Source organism: Pteronotus mesoamericanus, unplaced genomic scaffold (genome assembly GCF_021234165.1).
Source record: "Pteronotus mesoamericanus isolate MK-2021 breed Mesoamerican mustached bat unplaced genomic scaffold, CSHL_Meso_final contig_75, whole genome shotgun sequence".
Taxonomy (NCBI): domain Eukaryota; kingdom Metazoa; phylum Chordata; class Mammalia; order Chiroptera; family Mormoopidae; genus Pteronotus; species Pteronotus mesoamericanus.
The window spans coordinates 7,778,282-7,796,359 of NW_026555249.1; the positions used below are offsets into that span (position 1 = coordinate 7,778,282).

The following is an 18,078-nucleotide window of genomic DNA, read 5'->3' on the forward strand; positions in this document are numbered from 1 at the left end:
TGCCCTAGGAGCTGGACACTGAGGCCAGGAGCAGGCTGGTCTCCTCAGCCTGCACTTTCTAGCTGTGAACACGATGCTCTTTAGATCTGATGACCTACTTAGCTCTGGCACCTTTTCAGGTTCTCTGAAGTACAAAGATGTTGGGAAAAACTTACATGTAACAGAATTTTTTAATATATTATAGAAATTCAAAATATGCAGAACTAGAGAGAAAGCTGCAATCAATGCCTAGGTACTGATTACCCAACTTCAACAATTTCCAATAACACGGCCAATCATGTTGTATTTATATCACTACCTGCTCCTTCCCTAATGGATCTTCTGAAGCAAATCCCAGACATCCCATTTAATCTTAAAACATATTTTAATAGAACAGTGCATGTGTTCAATGGCAATGGGGATGCAAACAGCAGAATTAACAACTCTGGTTTAGATGTGAACAGTTAGGAAAGTCTTCACAAAGAGATATTTAAGGGAGTTTGGAAGAATCATTTGTCAATGAGGAAAGAACATTCCAGAAACAATGAAGAATACATGTAAAATAAAACCCTGAAGAGGGGTCCCCCAATGGAAAACACGTTAAATTCAGTGTGGCTGTAACAGGGGGCAGAGAATAGAGTGAAAGAGGGGGAAGAGATTAGTTTGAAGAGAGAGGTTTGTGTAAAGGTGGACTGAGAGGATTAGGGTCAGATCTGATGAAAGACTAGAAAGTATGGACTATATTTATATCTTGCTTTCAAACCTAAGGAGTTCAAGTGAGCAATATTGTTCAAGAGAATTGCTAACAGGTCACTCAGTTCTCACAAGAGAGGCCCACTGGTAAATAGCTGCCAGGAACGAATACTACCTTTGCTACGTTTTTTGTCTTTCCTCTAATTACAAATCCACCCAACAATTTTTATAAATCGCCAGAGGTGTCTTTTCGGATTACATTGTACAGGTTATCCTGGTTATTTAATCTTGGTTCTTGCTTACAAAAAATCTTGTCTCTATCTCACTTGCACTTCTCTGCTTTTCTCCAATTTCCATCTCACAAAGGAGTCACTATTTTTCTAGCAACTCATGTAATTCCATATGCCTCGAGGAGCCATATTTCAAAACCGTTAAACAAAGCATCTTCCAGCCCCTGGTGTCGTTGGCACATACTCTGCCCTGCCCTCCCTGTCCATCATCATTGCCGATTTCTGTTCTCGTCATTTCACTGGCAGTTCTTTTTAACACTTTTCAGCACTTCACATGACACTAACTCTACACATAATAAACGCATATCTTTGAGAGAATACAGTAAATTTCCAAATTCCCTTCGTTTGCTCTTCCGATTTACTCTAATATTAATAGGAGTAATTAACAAGGATGAGACTTGGATCAGGCGATCCTCCTCGCCCGGCCTTAGCCATGAACACTCGGAGGCAGCGAGAAGCCCGTTAAAGTTGGGTCTTTGCCTCTTTTCACTCTACCCTCTCAACTGTCTGCAATGAAATAAGGTCAGGAAAAAACAATTGAACATAGGCTCTTTTTCGCTCTTCAAAATGTAGCAAGCAAGTGTCCTAAATTTCAAGATGCCTTCGCCGGGTCCATCCTAGGGATAAGGACCTAATAAGGGAGTTCGGGGAGACTCTTTTTGACTGAGAAATCAGTCACCAAATGGGCACCGATCACTCACTTGGGGCAGACACCATGAGCAGCTCGGAAAGGTCCGGGTACATGCGGTCTTCTTGCAACTGACGATCGATGAGCCGCCCCGCATTTTCCAGCGCTTCCTGCAGGGCTGCGGCCGACGTGGAGGCCGGCATCGCCGAGCCCAGTAAAGAAGACGGCATCTTGAAAATCGAAGACAGTAGTGTTCGGAAAAAGTCAAAAGCCAAGGAGAAATGAGCAAAAATCCAGAAGGCTAGCTCAGACCCAAGGCTCAGGGCGCGCGCGCCAAACCAGCGCCTCGGCGCCCGGGCATGACGCACTTCCGGTTCCTCAGGTGGGGAATTTGAAGGCTCCGTTTTGGGAGTTTGAAGGAGGAGGTTGTTTCGAGAGGCGGGCATTAGGGGTGGAGCGAGTGAGAGGGAGGCAGTTTTGAAGGGATGGCTGGATTTGGGGACGGGGAAGGTGGAAATTGGAGGAGGTTAACTGGGGAAGGGAGGAAGGAAGGGAAAAGGGGAAGGGACCGGGAAGGAGAGGGACGGGCCGAGGTCGGGTTGGGGCGGGGCGGGGTCGGGGGGAGAGGAATAGGAAGGGAGGAGGGGCAGGGACCGGGTGAGTGGGACCCGGGCGTAGGGTGCCGCCCTGGTGACTGCGCCGGTGACCGCGCCGGTGGCTCCGGTTCGGATGGGTTTAGCGCGCGCTGGATCGTGGTGTCTCGAGCTTCGCGGGTCCAACTGCAGCTGTTTAAGAGTATGCGCGTTAGTTTCTTTGGTGCCCCCAATAGCTTCTGAGAGTGGCCAGTCGGTAGCTTGGTGTCAGAAACAGTTTACATAGGAACCAAAATTCAGTGTAAATCAGTGTAAATCAAAATCAATCAGGCTCTTCTATTTGTGCGTCGCTGCCGTTTGACTTTGTGGCCCGTTACTGTGAACAATTGTGTGTTTAAGGAATCTTTCGCTGCGTGCTGGGGGCAGCTGCCTTGCATTACCGAGAGGAAGCAGGTGATTCTAATTCATAGCAGAGGGACTGGTATAAAAGTCACCCAACAGATCACCCAGTCCTTCTGCAGAAACTGAATTCTTAATTGTGTCAGGCATTGTGCCTGGTGCCAGGAATATCAAACGGACACAGCATTCCTGTCCTCAAGGTGCTTCATGCAGGGACACACAAGAAAGGCAATAAAGTGTATCACCATAATTTTTGTATGTGGTAGGTATTAACTGCACTAGAATGAGAGGAGAAATGAGCAAGGAGAGGAGAGAGAAGCTTCATTTCATACAGAAGGCAACTTGAGTGGTGAAATCAAACCATACTTCTTCAAACAGCAGTCTTCATTTAATTCTTCTTTAAAATTTTAAATTTATTTTTAATTTAACCTTTATTTTTTCGATTTACCATTTAGTCCCCTTATTCCGCCCCTCCCCCCGAGCAATCACCACACTGTTGTCCATGTCCATGAGTCCTTTTTTCCTTTTTGCTCAATCTCTCTACCCTCCCCCGCCCACCCCAGCTTAATTTAAGTCTTAAAGCCACTTAACAGATGAGGTATTTCAAGCACGGAGAGTCTAAGTAACTCACCTAAAACATATTATCAGAACCAGGTTTTGAACCCAGACATTATAGTTCTGGAACTCATTTTCAGAAAACCGTGGTATCTTGCCTTTCAAATTTGTGAGTAAATTTATTTTGCTTCAAAAATTCAAATCTGCCCTGGCACACTTAACATTTATGATATTCATGCAAGAAAACCAGGAAAAAATACTTTAATGTGAAAGTCTCCACTAGTGCAATTATTCCCTCTTTTATCAAAAACAAGTACATCTTCCTGTAATAAGTATGATTATCTACTCCCACTGGTTGATGATTTCCATTTTCCATTTTTTTCCTTCTAGCACTTAGTATTTTAAAATTTTGTATAGCTACAATAGAATCTCCTCAACAAATGGTGCGAGGACAGCTGGACATCCACATGCAAAAAAAAAAAAAAAAAAATCTTGACACAAACCATATACCCTTCACAAAAATTAACTGAAAATAGATCACAGACCCAAATGTAAAATGCAAAACTATAAAATCTCTGGAACATAAGGGAAAAACCTAGATGACCTTGGGTAAATTGATTTTTTTTTGGATACAACACCAAAGACATGATCCAATTAAAGAAATAATAAGCTAGATTTAAATTAAAAAGTTATGCTCTGTGAAAGACAATGTCAAGAGAATGGGAAGACAAGCCACTGACTGACAGAAAATATTTGGAAAAACATCTGACAGAGAACTGCAAGCCAAAACATGCAAATAACTCAATAAGAAAGCAATCTGATTTAAAAATGGGCCAAAGACTTTAAACAGACACCCTGACAAGATATACAGATGGCAATTTAGCATGTGAAAAGATGTTCCACATTATATATCATTAGGGAAATGCAAATTAAAGCAACAATGAGATACACATAGTACAAGGGCCAAAATCTGGAACATTGACAACACCAAATGCTGGTGAGGCTATAGAAGAATAGGAACCCTCATTCATTGCTGACAGGAATGTAAAATGGTACAGCCACTTTGGAGGACAGTTTTTCAGTTTCTTAAAAACCAAACACACTCTTAACATATGATTCAGTAATCTTGCTCCTTGATATTTGCCCAATGGAGCTGAAAACATGTCCACACTAAAACTGGCACACTGATGTTTATTGCAGCTCTATTCATATCCCCAAAACGTGGAGGCAACCAAGATGTCCTTTCAAGGTTGAATGGATAAGTAAATTGTAGTACATTCAGACAATGGAATATAATTCAGTGCTTAAAAAAAAAAGAGTGTTAAGTCATAAAAAGATAGGGAGGAACTTTAAATGTATGTTACTGAGAGCTGCCAACCTGAAAAGGCTACATACGGCTGAATGATGCCAACTCAATGACACTCGGGAGAAGGCAAAACTATGGAGACAGTACAAATACCAGGGGTTTGGCGGTGGTAGGGAAGAGGGATGAATAGGCAGAGCACAATTTTTAGTACAGTAAAAATATTCTAAGTCATGCCATAAAGATGGATACCGGTCATGATACGCTTATACTAACCCATAAAATGTACAACACCATGATTGAAACCTGTGTACTTAAGGTGATTATGTTAATGAAGGTTCATCAACTGTAACAAATGAATCACTCTGGTGGGTGATGTTGATAATGGGGGAGGTTATGCATGTGTGTCGGGAGGGAGCGTATAGGAAATCTCTGTACTTTTTGTTCTATTTTTCTCTGAGACTTAAATTGCTCTGAAATTAAAGCCTCAAAAGAAAAAAAAAGTTTACATATCATCTCAAACCTTTATAGGTTCTTGACTAGTGAGGAAATGAAATAGCTATTTATAAGCCTGGGGTATGGGTTACACAATGAGCTGTACTCATGAAGTTCTAATCTACTCCCTAAGGCCTGTTCATCTGTACTCAGAAAAGAGACCAGTGGCATTAATAACTTCTTTTGTTAAAGGTGCAATGAACTACCATTATTAATTGAAGTTCACAGTGACTTTTGACACTTGCAGTTCAATAATCTGTTGGGATGAAACCAAACTTGGTTGTGCCAAGTTATATAACATCCTGCATGTAAGGAGAGTAGTTTTGCCTTCACACCTACTTTCTCTTATTCTCTCGTTCCTTTTTTAAAAAAATCCTCACCCAAGGACATGCTTCTTGATCTTAGAAAGAGGGAAAGGGAGGGAGAATGAGAGGGAGTGAAACATTGATGTGAGAGAGAAACGTCCATCAGTTAATTACTTCTCTTACTTGCCCCGACAGGGGACTTAACCTGCAACCTAGGCATCTACCCTACTCTGGAATCCAACCCGAGACCTACTGGTTTAGGGACAAGGCTCAACCAACTGAACCACACTGGCCAAGGCCATTTATTCTTTTATTCATTTAGCAAGTACTCAGTGCCCACTGAGGATTAGGTTACTTGATAGGTAAAAAGGGCCTAACTTGGAGGCCTGAAAAGGTCTGTAAATGCTTACAAGAGGATTGGAGATTATTTTGAGGCCTGAAGGATGAGTGGGGTTAAATGAAGGGCATTGGAATTGGTGAAGAGTCAGAGCTTCAGGACATCATGTTCTAAGGCTGCCTGTAAAACTAAAAGAAGACTTGCATGGTGGAAAATAGAAACAGAACTTGGGAACGCTTTGGAGGCCATGCTAATTTTGCATTTAATTTTAAGAGCAACGGAAACACTATTAATCTTGATCATTATCATTAAGGGTTTATAGATAGAGCATAATTTGAGATAGATTAAGGTAGTAGTGCAACTAATGAGTAACTTTATGAAAATATTTGCATTCAGCAACATCATTAGGCTTATACATGGTTTTGCTAGAATTCAGAAATATGTAGATAAATAATATGCTATTAGTTCATAGCACAGACAAGGAGTAGTGTTGTAAAGTAATTAAAACCAATGGAAGGGGAAGAGGTGGAAGAGGGTATGGAGGGATAAATGGTAATGGATAAAAATGAAATAAAAAATATTAAAATATTTAAAAAACAATGAAAAGTGAAATACAATGAACTGAATAAAGTACTTTGGAGCTCTTGCTGTGGACTAGGAAACTCAATAAACATGGCTAATAGAGGGAGGTTTGGGCTAAGAGTATAAGCTTTAGAGCATTTTCTGACAACTCTTTTAGCTACTCAGGTCTTTTTGGCTTCTGAGTACCTGTCAGTCGTGTAGTAAATACGCATTTCTTTTTAAAAATATGCTCAAAAGGTCGAAAACTGTGGGTGTTTCCCCATAGAGGAGAAAACGCAAAGAAAAGGAGTTTGTTGGCTTTTCTTTATAATTCTGTGAGGATTATCACCTTAGCGGTAAACACCTGTTAAAATTAAAAGGGTCTTAGAAAACCCCCAGGGAAGTTCCGACCCGGGGGTTCGTGCCCCGCCAGTCCGCTAGGGCGGCGCTGCTTGGGAGGCCGCCGTCCCTCGGCGGAAGGCGCCGCTCTTGGCCTTGGCCACGAGACGCTCGAAGGGATTACTTCCTGCTGGGTTTGCTGTGAACCTGCTGCAGGAGTTTGGGCTGCAGCTGATGATCGTTCTGCTACGGGAAGCTGGCGATGGAGCGCCCGGGGCCCAACGAAGGTGGGTTCCGTGAGGCGAGCCCGGGGAGGGTGGATCGGGCTGGGGACTCCGGGGGCGCCGCACTAACGAGACCACCCTCTCTTTTCTCCCAGTGACAGGCTCCGACGCATCGGGACCGGACCCGCAGCTGGCGGTCACCATGGGCTTCACGGGGTTCGGTGAGTGACTACACAAGGCGTAACGCCGTCTCCTTTTGCAGGGGTTTTAAGATCCGCAGGTTGAGGGGAGGCCGAGCTGTCACCTCTGCTCCGCACCTTCCAGTGTGCCAAGTCCTAAAAGCTTTTGCTCTTCAGTGTATATCTTGCAGTTTCTCGACACCCTCCTCCTCATCAGTTTTCTGACTCCTGCCTATTTATTGGGAGTAGCTCAGGTGACATTTAGGGAAGCTTCGTGAGAAAGAAAGGTTGCCTTGTGACCCACATGGTGGAGGGTGTTGATTGGTGGAGGGAGTTCTTTATTTGCGTCCCGTGACTGTGGCCCTTTTGGCAACAAATGGGCCGTTAAGTCTTGTTATAATGGTTTTAAGTTCTTTTTGATGCAAGTCTTTCATCTCCAGAATCGTCACTTTAGTCTCTCTTGTGGAGCATAGTCTTGGCACGCTCTCTATAAGGTAAAAAGGTCTCAAACAGACATGTAGTCAGCTGTTGAAAATATTGCTGTTAGTAAGAATAAACGTAAATTGTTTTCTCACCCCATTTCTTTTGCATCTTGGAGAGGACAGATGTCAAGCTAATGTGTCCACTTCTTGTGTTCATTGTTTCATACATTCATCTATTTTGATGACGTCTTGAGTCACATTTTTTACTATTTTCTAGGTGCTCATGTCTACAAAAGTACTATAGTCTAACGTGGGAATATACGGAGTACTTGTTTTTGTATCAGTTCCTTAAAATAGCTTTCTCCCTAACTTCAGAAATAACACACAAAACTAGCAGAAAATATTGAAAATATAAGGAACACAATAAATCAGAAGGAAGTAAAATAATTCATAATCACATGATTTCAAAATCATGGCTTAAAAGTTAGGTTTTCAGTCCTTTTTGGTGTGTATTAAAATTAAGATGTGTATGTATACTTTTATATTTTTATTAATTATACATAATTTAATTCTTTGTATTGTGAGGATTTCCCCATATTATAAAATGCTCTTCCAAACCCTGATTTTTTTAATGGATGAATAGCAGCCCATTTAATAGAAGTGCCATAATTTGTGATATTTTTAACTTTCTCCTGCACTGTTTCAAATTCTAACTTTTGTCAATGCTAAAATGAACATTTTTGTAAATAATTACCTTCTTTTGTAAAAGGAATTTTATGTGTAATTCCATAGGGTAGATTTCTAGACAGACTACTTTAATAAAAATCATAAAATGTAACCAAAAAATTTGGGTATGTATTTTTAAAAACTTTTTGGTACATATTATTATAATGACCTTCAGAAAGGTTGTTTCAATGTTAAGAATGCCATTTTTACCATATTCTTACCAACAGAGTAGGTAGTATTTTTTTTTAAAAGAAAACATATAAAATTGCTTGCAAGGTCATTCAGAATTTGGTTCTTTATGGTTTTAGAGCTGAGTCCCCATTTCCTTGCTAGTTGTAAGTGTGAGTCTTCTAGCTCCTTAATGTATCTGCATTACTTGTCATCGTGCGCCATTCATCTTCAAACAGACTGCTGTACCTTCAGTCCTCACACTTCAGAGCTCTGTCTTCTGCCATGCTTGTTCTGCTTCTTCACTTGTAAGGGCTCCTGAAAATAGATTGGGCCAGCCAGGATAATCTCTTTGAAGTCCATGACTTCAATCACATCCATGAAGTCCCTCTTGCCATGTAGTGTTACATATTCCTGGGCTCCAGAGATAGGTTGTGTACATTCTCCATTCTGCCTGTCATACCAATGTTGTAATTTTAAGGGGTAGTGTCTTGATGAATTAGAGGAGGATGGAAAAGATGGCTGGTTAATGGCACTTGGTGATGAGATTGTCATTCAGAATTCACTGGGAAGTATACTTTCTTCCTTGATACTTCATGGTTGTCTTGTAGCCATGCTATCAATCAGAAGATGAAGTGCTTATTGATCAGTCAGTAAATATTGATTGAGTACCTAAAGTTTGGCCAGTTTAATGCAAGAAAGTCTCAGTGTGCCACTTATTCGTATTTTAGGGAAAAAAGCTCGCACATTTGATTTGGAAGCAATGTTTGAACAAACTCGAAGAACAGCTGTGGAAAGAAGTCGGAAAACTTTGGGTAAGTTCAATTATCTGCTGTTTTATTGGTTTAGATATTGTGTACCTCTTACACAAAGATATTGACAGTTATCGTAAGACTGAAAAAAATTCAAAATTATTAAAAGACCGTATGTACTGCTTCCTTGGGAAGCAGAGGGTTTTGGTTGTTTTTTTAAAAAAAAAACATGGTAAAAGTTGCATCTAAATAAAGTAAGTAAGTCTGAGTGCTAAAATCTTCATATATAAGAATCAGAATAGCAGTTTCTCTATTACCTCTCCCTCCGCCTCTATCTGATTCTCATTTCACTTTTTCTTTCCTGCTTACAGCGGAACCAGTATTTGGAAGGCTGGGCGAGAGGTGGCTCTCAGAGCTGTGTACACCACTGACTGTTGACCCAGACAGTATAGAAAATTGAGACATACAGTGAATGTGGCTGCTGCTGTTGAACCCCTGCAGTACTGAGCTGTATCAGACGTTTAATGAAGGCCTTAATTTCCAGACTGTCTGGATTGATACTAGGTGGTTGCCAATTCTAGGTGCCACCTCAGGGTCTTGGAAGGACACTGACTCCTTTACTGCTTCCTTTGGATCCGTTTCAGATCATTCTCACACTAGAGAGGAGACAGGTGTGACCTGGTAGAGCAGAAGGGAATAGAAGTCAGGCAGGACTCCAGGAAAAATTGAAGTGAATGTTGCTCTGGTACTTGTTTTCAAAATAATAAATTTAGAGCAGAATAACATTTTTTTTTAAATTGTGAAAAAATAGCTCTCCAGAGATCTATTTATTACGTGAAATTTCAAACACAAAAGTACAGTAAGAAATCACATGTACCTCTCACAGGTTTATTATAATAATTCATGGCTAGTGTTATTTCCATTCACTGCCCCTCTCAGATTATTTTGACACAAATTTTAGATATTTATGTTTCACCTATAAATATTTTAGTTTGTGTTTTTAAGAGATAAGGATTCTTTGAAAAAACATTTAAAAATTCAGTTATAACTGACATACAATATTATATTAATTTCAGGTGTACAATATGTGAGTACATATTTCTACAACTTACGCAGTGATCACCCTGATAAGTCTTAGAAAACTAGAATACTATTACCACACCTAAAAATATTAAATCATTTAATATCATCAAACAGGATACAAGGGCATACTGTCTGAAGCATATTTATAGATGCATTAAACATTTAATTTTTAAACAGTTTAGTAAATGTTTATACTATTACAGCTTTCTTGTATTTACTTGTTTTACTATGTGATACAAAATACTTTGAACAGGGATTATCTTATTCAACTACTTAAGTTTTATAGTATCCAGTACCATGCCTTGCACCATAGGTTCTCAATATATATTTGAGAAGATTGGATTGAATATATAGAACTGTAATTATGCTCAAAAACCAAATTCCACTTGGGAGAATGTTTTAAATGGCATGATCCATTATAAAGAGCTTGGGATTTGAAATTGGAGGACCTAGGTTTGGGGGTCAGCCCCACATTCTATTAGATGAGTAACATTGGGTGGATTTTCAAATTTTAGACCCTTAATTTCCCCATCTGCTAGGTGGACATGATAAGACTTCCCTTAGAAGGTTCTTGAGGGGACTAAGAGGTTGGGTTCAGTCCCTTTTGAATAATAAAATACTTTATAAGTGTCATTTTGAATTCCTGTCTTTTTTTTTTTAAGTAAAAACATGTTTGCATTTAGCAATTAAGAGGAATTTCAATGGAGTCATTAGATTTTTTAAATTTTGAAAAATTATCTTAAGACTTTTTTCTTCTGTGATATTAGTGGATAAATTAAGCGTGTTGAGTTTTCTTGATTTAGTATTACATCCTTGGACTTGGACTGCTGTTTCCATCCCTCATCTCTAAACGTACAAATCTAAAGTTTGACTTACTTTCTTAAAAGTTCAAGAATTCTGATATGGGCATTATTTATCTCATGATTGATACTGGAGTCTTTCCCCAGGCATTGACATCCACCCGGAAGAAAATAGGAACTTTAGCTACAAGTCCCCCCCACCCCCATTTTTGTGTCTGACCTTAAAAAATTGTTTTTAATTTAAATTTTTCAATTTCAGTTGACATTGAATATTATTTTATATTAGTCTTAAGTGTATAGAATAGTTGTTAGATCTTTATATAACTTATGAAATGATTTCCCCCCATAAGTCTAGTACCCACTTGGCATAATATAGTTATACAGTATCATTGACTGTATCCCCTATGCTGTACTTTACATCCCTGTGACTGTTTGTAACTTCCAATTTGTACTTCTTAATCCCTTTGGTCCCCTTTAAGAGCAAGTTTAATTGTCTCTGCATATGAATATGAACTGTTTCGGTTTCAGTGCTTTAGTAGAAAGGATGAACTACCTTAAAATCTCAATAAAATACGTAAAATATCAGGAAATACTGTACAAGTTATTTTTAAATTTTTTTAATGTTCCCAAAAGCTATAAGTGTATCTAAGGATATATAAGGATATCTAAGGATGTGTAAGAGACCCTTTTTAGCACTGTTATACTATGAGGAAGTAAATGAGGAAGAAAATTTTTTTTAATTCAGATTTATATTTCGGGCATGGCCACGCTTTGGAGAGATTATGAACCTCTGTTTTATGCTGGCAGAAGCTTCCTTGAAAAAAATGGTTAAGGTAGGATTGAATATAATTTCCATGGGTGAGTTCATGATCCTGAAAAGAAGAATTATCCCAGAAATTTTAGAAATTAAAAAAGCTTTAATTTTTAACTTGAAATAGCCTTCCTATCTAGTTATATTCTATCCCATCCTCTAAGGCCTCACTCATATTTTACCTTTTCTAGGTATTATCTCAAAACCTTTCTGGACATCATAATTGTCTCCTGCCTTTGTTTTTGTCTTAAAAATGTTACAAATTTATTTTAATATTGTTCATGTATTGAGGACAATAACCTTATTCCTTTTGATATTTACAATGAATAACAGCTTTGTACACAGTAGTTACATTTCTAAATAGTTAATGGAGAAATATTAACTAATGTAGTTGAAGTTATTTTTTTACTTTCTAGTATTTTGACATTAAACATTTAACATTAAATTTGCCTGAAATTGGTAGGCTAGTGAATTGTTTAAATTAGAATAACATTTAGGTAAACATTTAATATCTAAAATGTTTAATTTTAGGTAAAAAAAATCATGATTAGAAAATATTTATTCTAGCTTATATTTATAGTGACTTTACTTCGTTTACATTTGTTTATCTTAACTCTGATTTCTTTAAGTTAAGTGGTTACTATAATGATTGGCTATGAGATTTTCAGGTGCCAAATTACATTCATTTGTATCTGCAATTTATGTGAATCAGGCCAGATAGGACCTGGTAGTTTTGAATAGTTTACAGTTAACATAGATGAAAGTCACATACGTATGAGGTGCTTTGGCAGAAATGGTTATCCAGAATTGGTAGCTATTTGAAAGTAAAGAGGTAACAATAAAATGAGGGGCTTGGAAGAATAAACTGTGTTGGAGAGTACATTAATTCACTTTTGTTAAGGGAAGACATTTTTATAGTGTTTACAGTGTGCTTGTTTCCACATTTGGTGAAAATGCACAAAACAATCCCCTCTGTCAGGGATTTACAGTATATTGAATTCTTTTTTTTTTTTTTTAAGATACTATTTATTTTTAGAGGGGGAAGGAGGGAGAAGGAGAGGGAGAGAAACATGGATCAGTTGCCTCATTGCTTCTCACACGCCCCAAAGTGGGAACCCAGCCCGCAACCGAGGCATATGCTCTGCCTGGGAATCGAACTGGTGACCTTTCAGTTTGCAGCTGGCACTCAGTCCACTGAGCCACACCAGCCAGGGCTGGATTCCTTTTGTTTGGTTTTTGTCCTCAGCCAACAATAAGGAAAAAAAAATTTTTTTCCTGCAATGTCTTCTTTTCTTCCAGCCACAGCCCCATTTCCCACTGTGCTTTCATGAAGCAGCAGATAATAGCATCTCTTGGAATAGAAAAGTCTTGCTAGGGTAAAAAAAAAAAAAAAAAGTTAAAATTTTAAATGAAAAAGTTAGATCCTTCACCAGGAAGGGACAATAGTTTGGCGTATTTATCCACTGCTCAGGAATTCTAGTCAGACAGGTGGGTGGGTCACCATTCCCAAGGAGTCTGGTGAAAGCAAGCGGTAAAGCTTCAGGCTCACTGTTCTGTAAGACAGGTGGTGCTTGTTGGGTAATATTGATACCAAACTCAGCTCCGGCTGCCTGCTGCTCAAAAGCCAATAATCAAGAGACGGGCTGGTGGAAGGAAAATGTGGTTTGTTCAGCAGTCAGCAGCTTGAGAAGATGGTGAACTCTCATCACAAAGACCATCTGAATTTGACACAGGCAGGGGTTTTTATAAGGGGGGAGGAGGAAGAAGAAAAAAAAACGGAACAGAACGAAGGACTCAAAAGGAGAGAGTTGAGAGTTCTCTACTGAGGGGACTCCAGCAGGTCAACACAACCTGTTCAGATGACTGACGGAAGGTCAACAAATCTCCCAGAGCCGGATGTCTGAGGGTTGGGGTCTGCTGCTTTTGAAGTGAGCTCCTAGGATTCTTAAGTGAACAGGCTGTTTATCCGCAGTCATGTATTAGTAAACAGGTCATCATTTACAGAAACACTGTTAAAAGAACGGTGGGGTGGGTTACAGTTTTAGTCTCTAGAAAGTCTAATCACCTCAAAGGATGATCTAGTTGTGGAACCTGAGTTCACGGCGCTGGGACTTAGTAGCTCCTACTTCACTTCTATATGCCTTAGATTCTTTAACTGTAAACCGAAGACTAAAGAGTATAGGGAGCGCTTCAACCAATATCTGGTACATAGTAAGCCTTATGTAAGTATTAGCTGCAGTTGTTGTTAAATGAAGGCTGATATTAAGATGCTTTTGGTTACTTGGCAAAGAAGTCACAGAAGAGCAAATTAAAAATGGCTCAAATAGGAAAAACATATTACCACCCATGACACAAAATCTGGAATGGGGCTCTTCCATCTGCATTTTGGCACAAAGGACATGAAGGTTTTTTCTCCCTTTCCTGCTTTGCCAGTTTTAGGGTGTCACTTGTCCTAAGCTGACTGTCTTCATGACCCAAAATTATCAGCAGATAATTTGTTACATGGAGCTGACCACTTCCACAGGCCGGAAGGAAACTGTTTTGTATCTCACTTTTTAGGAGGAGAAAACCTTTCTCCAGTGTACCTTTCGTTGACTTCCCTTCACATCTTACTGCGTAGTTATAGTGTGGCACATGAATTCCAAAAGCGGCCATCGGCAAGAGCAATATGGTCGACTGGGAATAGGTAGTCACCCCTTCTGGTCTGGGAGGGGCCCAGCATCTCCTGAAGCTCGGTGCTGCCCCCTACCTGGGGAGAACTGGCTTTCTAAGCAAGGGAAAAAGGGGCTGGTGCCTGACAATATGTACCTTGGTGTCATTTCCCGATCGGGGTCAGTGCTGTCCCTAAGACCTGAGCCTAGAGTCCAGGTGTCCCAACATGGTGTCCCATTGCCCCCCAACCTCGCCCCTGCCCTGAAGGGTGGGGAGGGATTGACTGGAGACGTGGGTGATGGTAGGAGCCAAGCAGGCCCATTCTTAAATTTGGGCATTATCCTTCTGTTTATTTTTTTTTTAAGCTCCTCCCGCTGTCAGAGTGGAACTGTTGACTCCTAACCTATCTCAGACTATCCGAGAGCCCAAATAACCAAACACAGAAAACAGGAACTGGAGCTATAGCATTGGCCTAATGTCTCCCTGAGGGGTTTTATCTTCCATGTTTAAAATATAAGGCTGGCTACTTGTTGACATTTACTGGTTGTCTCCTTATTTCTCATCCTTTATATCCTAGCAAGGAACTGGACCCTGAAGAGTACAACATTTTAATTAATAAGTGTCCTTTGATACTGTTTAATTTTCAGTGTATTGTTTTTCATTATTAAGGAAAAAATGTTAAAGATTATCTCCGGTTATTGAGGATGGTAGTGATTGAGAACCATACTACTCATGTAACTCATTTGCTTCCTGTGTGTCCCCCATTGTAGAGTGGGATTATCAGAGGAAAAAGATTAGGTTTCATTGGATACATTTTGGTCTTTCCAAGGTAAACAGCTCTACCAACCTAATGTAATTGAAACTTTTTCTTACCAAAAATCCAGTGTAAGAGTTCAGAAATGAACAAAGTGCTGAATTTATAGTTTAAAACATTAAAAATAAAAACTGAAGTTATGTGGGGATGTAAAGTACAACATAGGAAATACAGCCAATAACCTTGTCTTAATTATGTGTGGTGCCAGGTGGGTACTTGAAATATCTGGGGGGGGGACACTTTGTAAAGTTTATGATTGTCTAACCACTGCTGTACACCTACAACTAATACAAAATAATAATGAATGTAAGTTATAATTGAAAAAAGTGAAATTATGTCAAATCTTACATTTGAATACTTGTTTTACTTATCACCCTCCACATTTTTTTACATAGTGCAATCCTGTTCATATTCTATTCACATCTAATTTTCTTTAACATATCTATTAATATTTTCCCAGATGTGTACATTTTCTGTTGCTTCTTTTATTGGTTTTATTTTATGTTATTGATATACAGTAATTTAATTTTCCTAGTGTTGGGCATTTGGGGTGATAATTTTTTGCTGTTAGTGGTAACACTCTAAATTACATCTTTATGACTGTTCATTGTCATCCTTTTTAAAACTGACAGATTTTGAAGTCTGACTATTGGAAATTTATTTTTATCTTCTCAGAAGCAAGAGAAAAAGAGGAAGAAATGAACAGAGAGAAAGAATTAAGAAGGCAAAGTGAAGATATTGAACCAACATCTTCAGGCTCAAATGTGGTCAGAGATTGCTCTAAATCATCTTCCAGGTACGTGACTTTCTCAAAAGGATTCTATTACACCATCATTTTCTAGGTGTTCATAACATGTTAGGCAAAGTTTATGGTATGAAAAGGCTGTCATAATTTCTCCCAGTTCGGGTAATAGTGTATTGTAGCATATCCCTAGGGTCATGAGAAGGTCCTGTGTCATGTTGTTTTCATGTTGTGTCATCGGTTGAGGTTTCCTAAGTATTCCAGATGGTAGTGTTGAAATCTATGACTTTTGACTGCAGAGCATAACTTTATATAAAGTGGGAAAGATGTTGCTAAGTTTATAATTTTTGTCATGTGTATTTTGACACATATCTTTTGTCCCCTTTTCCAAACTCTGCATTCATGATAACCTTATTTGGAGGGACCCTTTACTGATATAGATAATGAGAAAGAATATAAACGGCCGTGGCCGGGTTGCACAGTAGGTTGGAATGTTATACCATACGCCAAAAGTTTTGGGTTTGATTCCTCATTGGGGCACATGCCTAGGTGCGGTTCAGTCCCCGGTTGGAGCACGTATGGGAGGCAACTGATCGATGCTCCTCTCTCACATCCATGTGTCTCTTTCTCTCTTGAAAATCAATAAATATATCCTTGGGTAAGGAGTAAAAAAAAGAGAATATAAATGGAGGCACATTATAAAGTTTACTGGGTCATAGGCAAAAGCAGCCATTAAAATTACTTTAAAATGAAATTTAATACTATATAACTTAATTATTATTATTAATTTTAATATATGTTATAACTCATTGAAGCAGTTTAAAAAAATTATTTTTTAGAGGGAGAGGAAAGGAGGGAGAAGAGAGGGAGAGAAACATCAATGTATGATTACCTCTCGCATGCCCTATACTGGGGACTCAGCCCCCAACAAGGCTCGTGCCCTGACTAGGAATTGAACCTGTGACCTCTTGGTTCTCAGGCTGGTGCTCAATCCACTGAGCTGCACCAGCCAGGGCAATACTATGTAACTTAATTATTAAGAATTTAGAAAGACATAAATAGGTATATAGATGTCAAATCTGGATGAAATAATACAAGAAATCTAATGTTGTTAAGGTATGTTTGTAAGTGTCGGATTGGTTCCATGAAACTATTTGTGGCAAAGTCTACCATGGGACTGACATTTCTTCTGTTCATGGTAAAAAAAACAAACAAAAGAAAACCACCCATAAAATACCTGAATATACAAAATACTATTTATAGTATGTCATTTCTTTTTCTGTTCATCTGTGTCCTTGTACAGATCTTTGGTATCTCAGTCTAGGCTCTTGAAAAGACTCTCACTCTTTTATAAAATTGGTCTTTTCTATCATATTTTTGTCAGGAGGAACGTCTACATGGAACTACAAGCCTGTTTTCCTAACAGTGCAACCCTTACGCCTGCTTAGGCTCTGAGGCACACACACATCTTTGTATACGTTAGGAGAGAGCAGGGGTCAGCAAACTTTCTATGAAGGACAATAGTAAACATTTTAGGCATTGGGTCCCTACGGTCTTTTTCTCAGCTACTCAACTCTGCCATAGACAATACATAAACAAGTGGGCTTGACTGTATTCCAGTAAATCATTAAGAAACAAGCACCAGGGCCCTGACCAGGTGGCTCAATTGTTTGGAGCATCATCCTGCTTTGCCAAAGTTGCAGGTTCAGTTCCTTCCAGGGTGCATAACAATACTCAATCAATGAATGCATGAATTGGTAGAGCGACAAAATTGATCTTTTTCCCTTTCTTCCCCCTTCCTCTCTCTTCCCCTTCTTCTTTACTTTCTCCAAAATCGGTCAATAAAAAAGAAAGAGAGAGAGAGAAAGAAAGAAAGAAGTACCAGGCCAAAGTTTGCCACCCCCAGTTGTAGAGTGTCCTTCTTTTATATACTAGTCAGACAGTTTAGTTTTGCATTATCTATAGTTGCATATCCGTTGTCAATCTCACAGTGCCCCAGTTGTCAATTTCACAATATCCCCAGGTTTCAATGTGATAGAGAAAAACTCCTCCTTTTCATAGGAGTATTTAATATTCACCTTCAGTTTCTTTTGGGATGATTGAAGATGTTAAAAACTACAGTTGTTTTTTTGGGAACTCATTTCATTGCCAAGGGTTTTACAAACACAATGATGCCATCAATTGAAAATTTTAAAAGTTTCAATAGTTCTGTCGATTCTGTATTTTGC

General features: G+C 39.1%; 2 protein-coding genes across 2 annotated transcripts in view; one reads left to right on the forward strand and one right to left on the reverse strand.

Annotated features, from left to right (window-relative positions):
- Positions 1-1,941, reverse strand: part of NUP155 (nucleoporin 155) — a 49,606-nt gene extending 47,665 nt beyond the window's left edge. The window contains exon 1 of the mRNA XM_054583950.1: positions 1,664-1,941. Coding sequence (XP_054439925.1) covers positions 1,664-1,820 — 157 coding nt within the window. The 5' untranslated portion in view covers positions 1,821-1,941. The remainder of the gene's footprint in view (positions 1-1,663) is intronic.
- Positions 1,942-6,641: 4,700 nt separating this feature from the next.
- The window catches only part of WDR70 (WD repeat domain 70), a 222,567-nt gene continuing 211,130 nt past the window's right edge, over positions 6,642-18,078 (forward strand). Inside the window, exons 1-4 of the mRNA XM_054583951.1 lie at positions 6,642-6,764; positions 6,857-6,922; positions 8,928-9,011; positions 15,784-15,904. Coding sequence (XP_054439926.1) covers positions 6,740-6,764; positions 6,857-6,922; positions 8,928-9,011; positions 15,784-15,904 — 296 coding nt within the window. The 5' untranslated portion in view covers positions 6,642-6,739. The remainder of the gene's footprint in view (positions 6,765-6,856; positions 6,923-8,927; positions 9,012-15,783; positions 15,905-18,078) is intronic.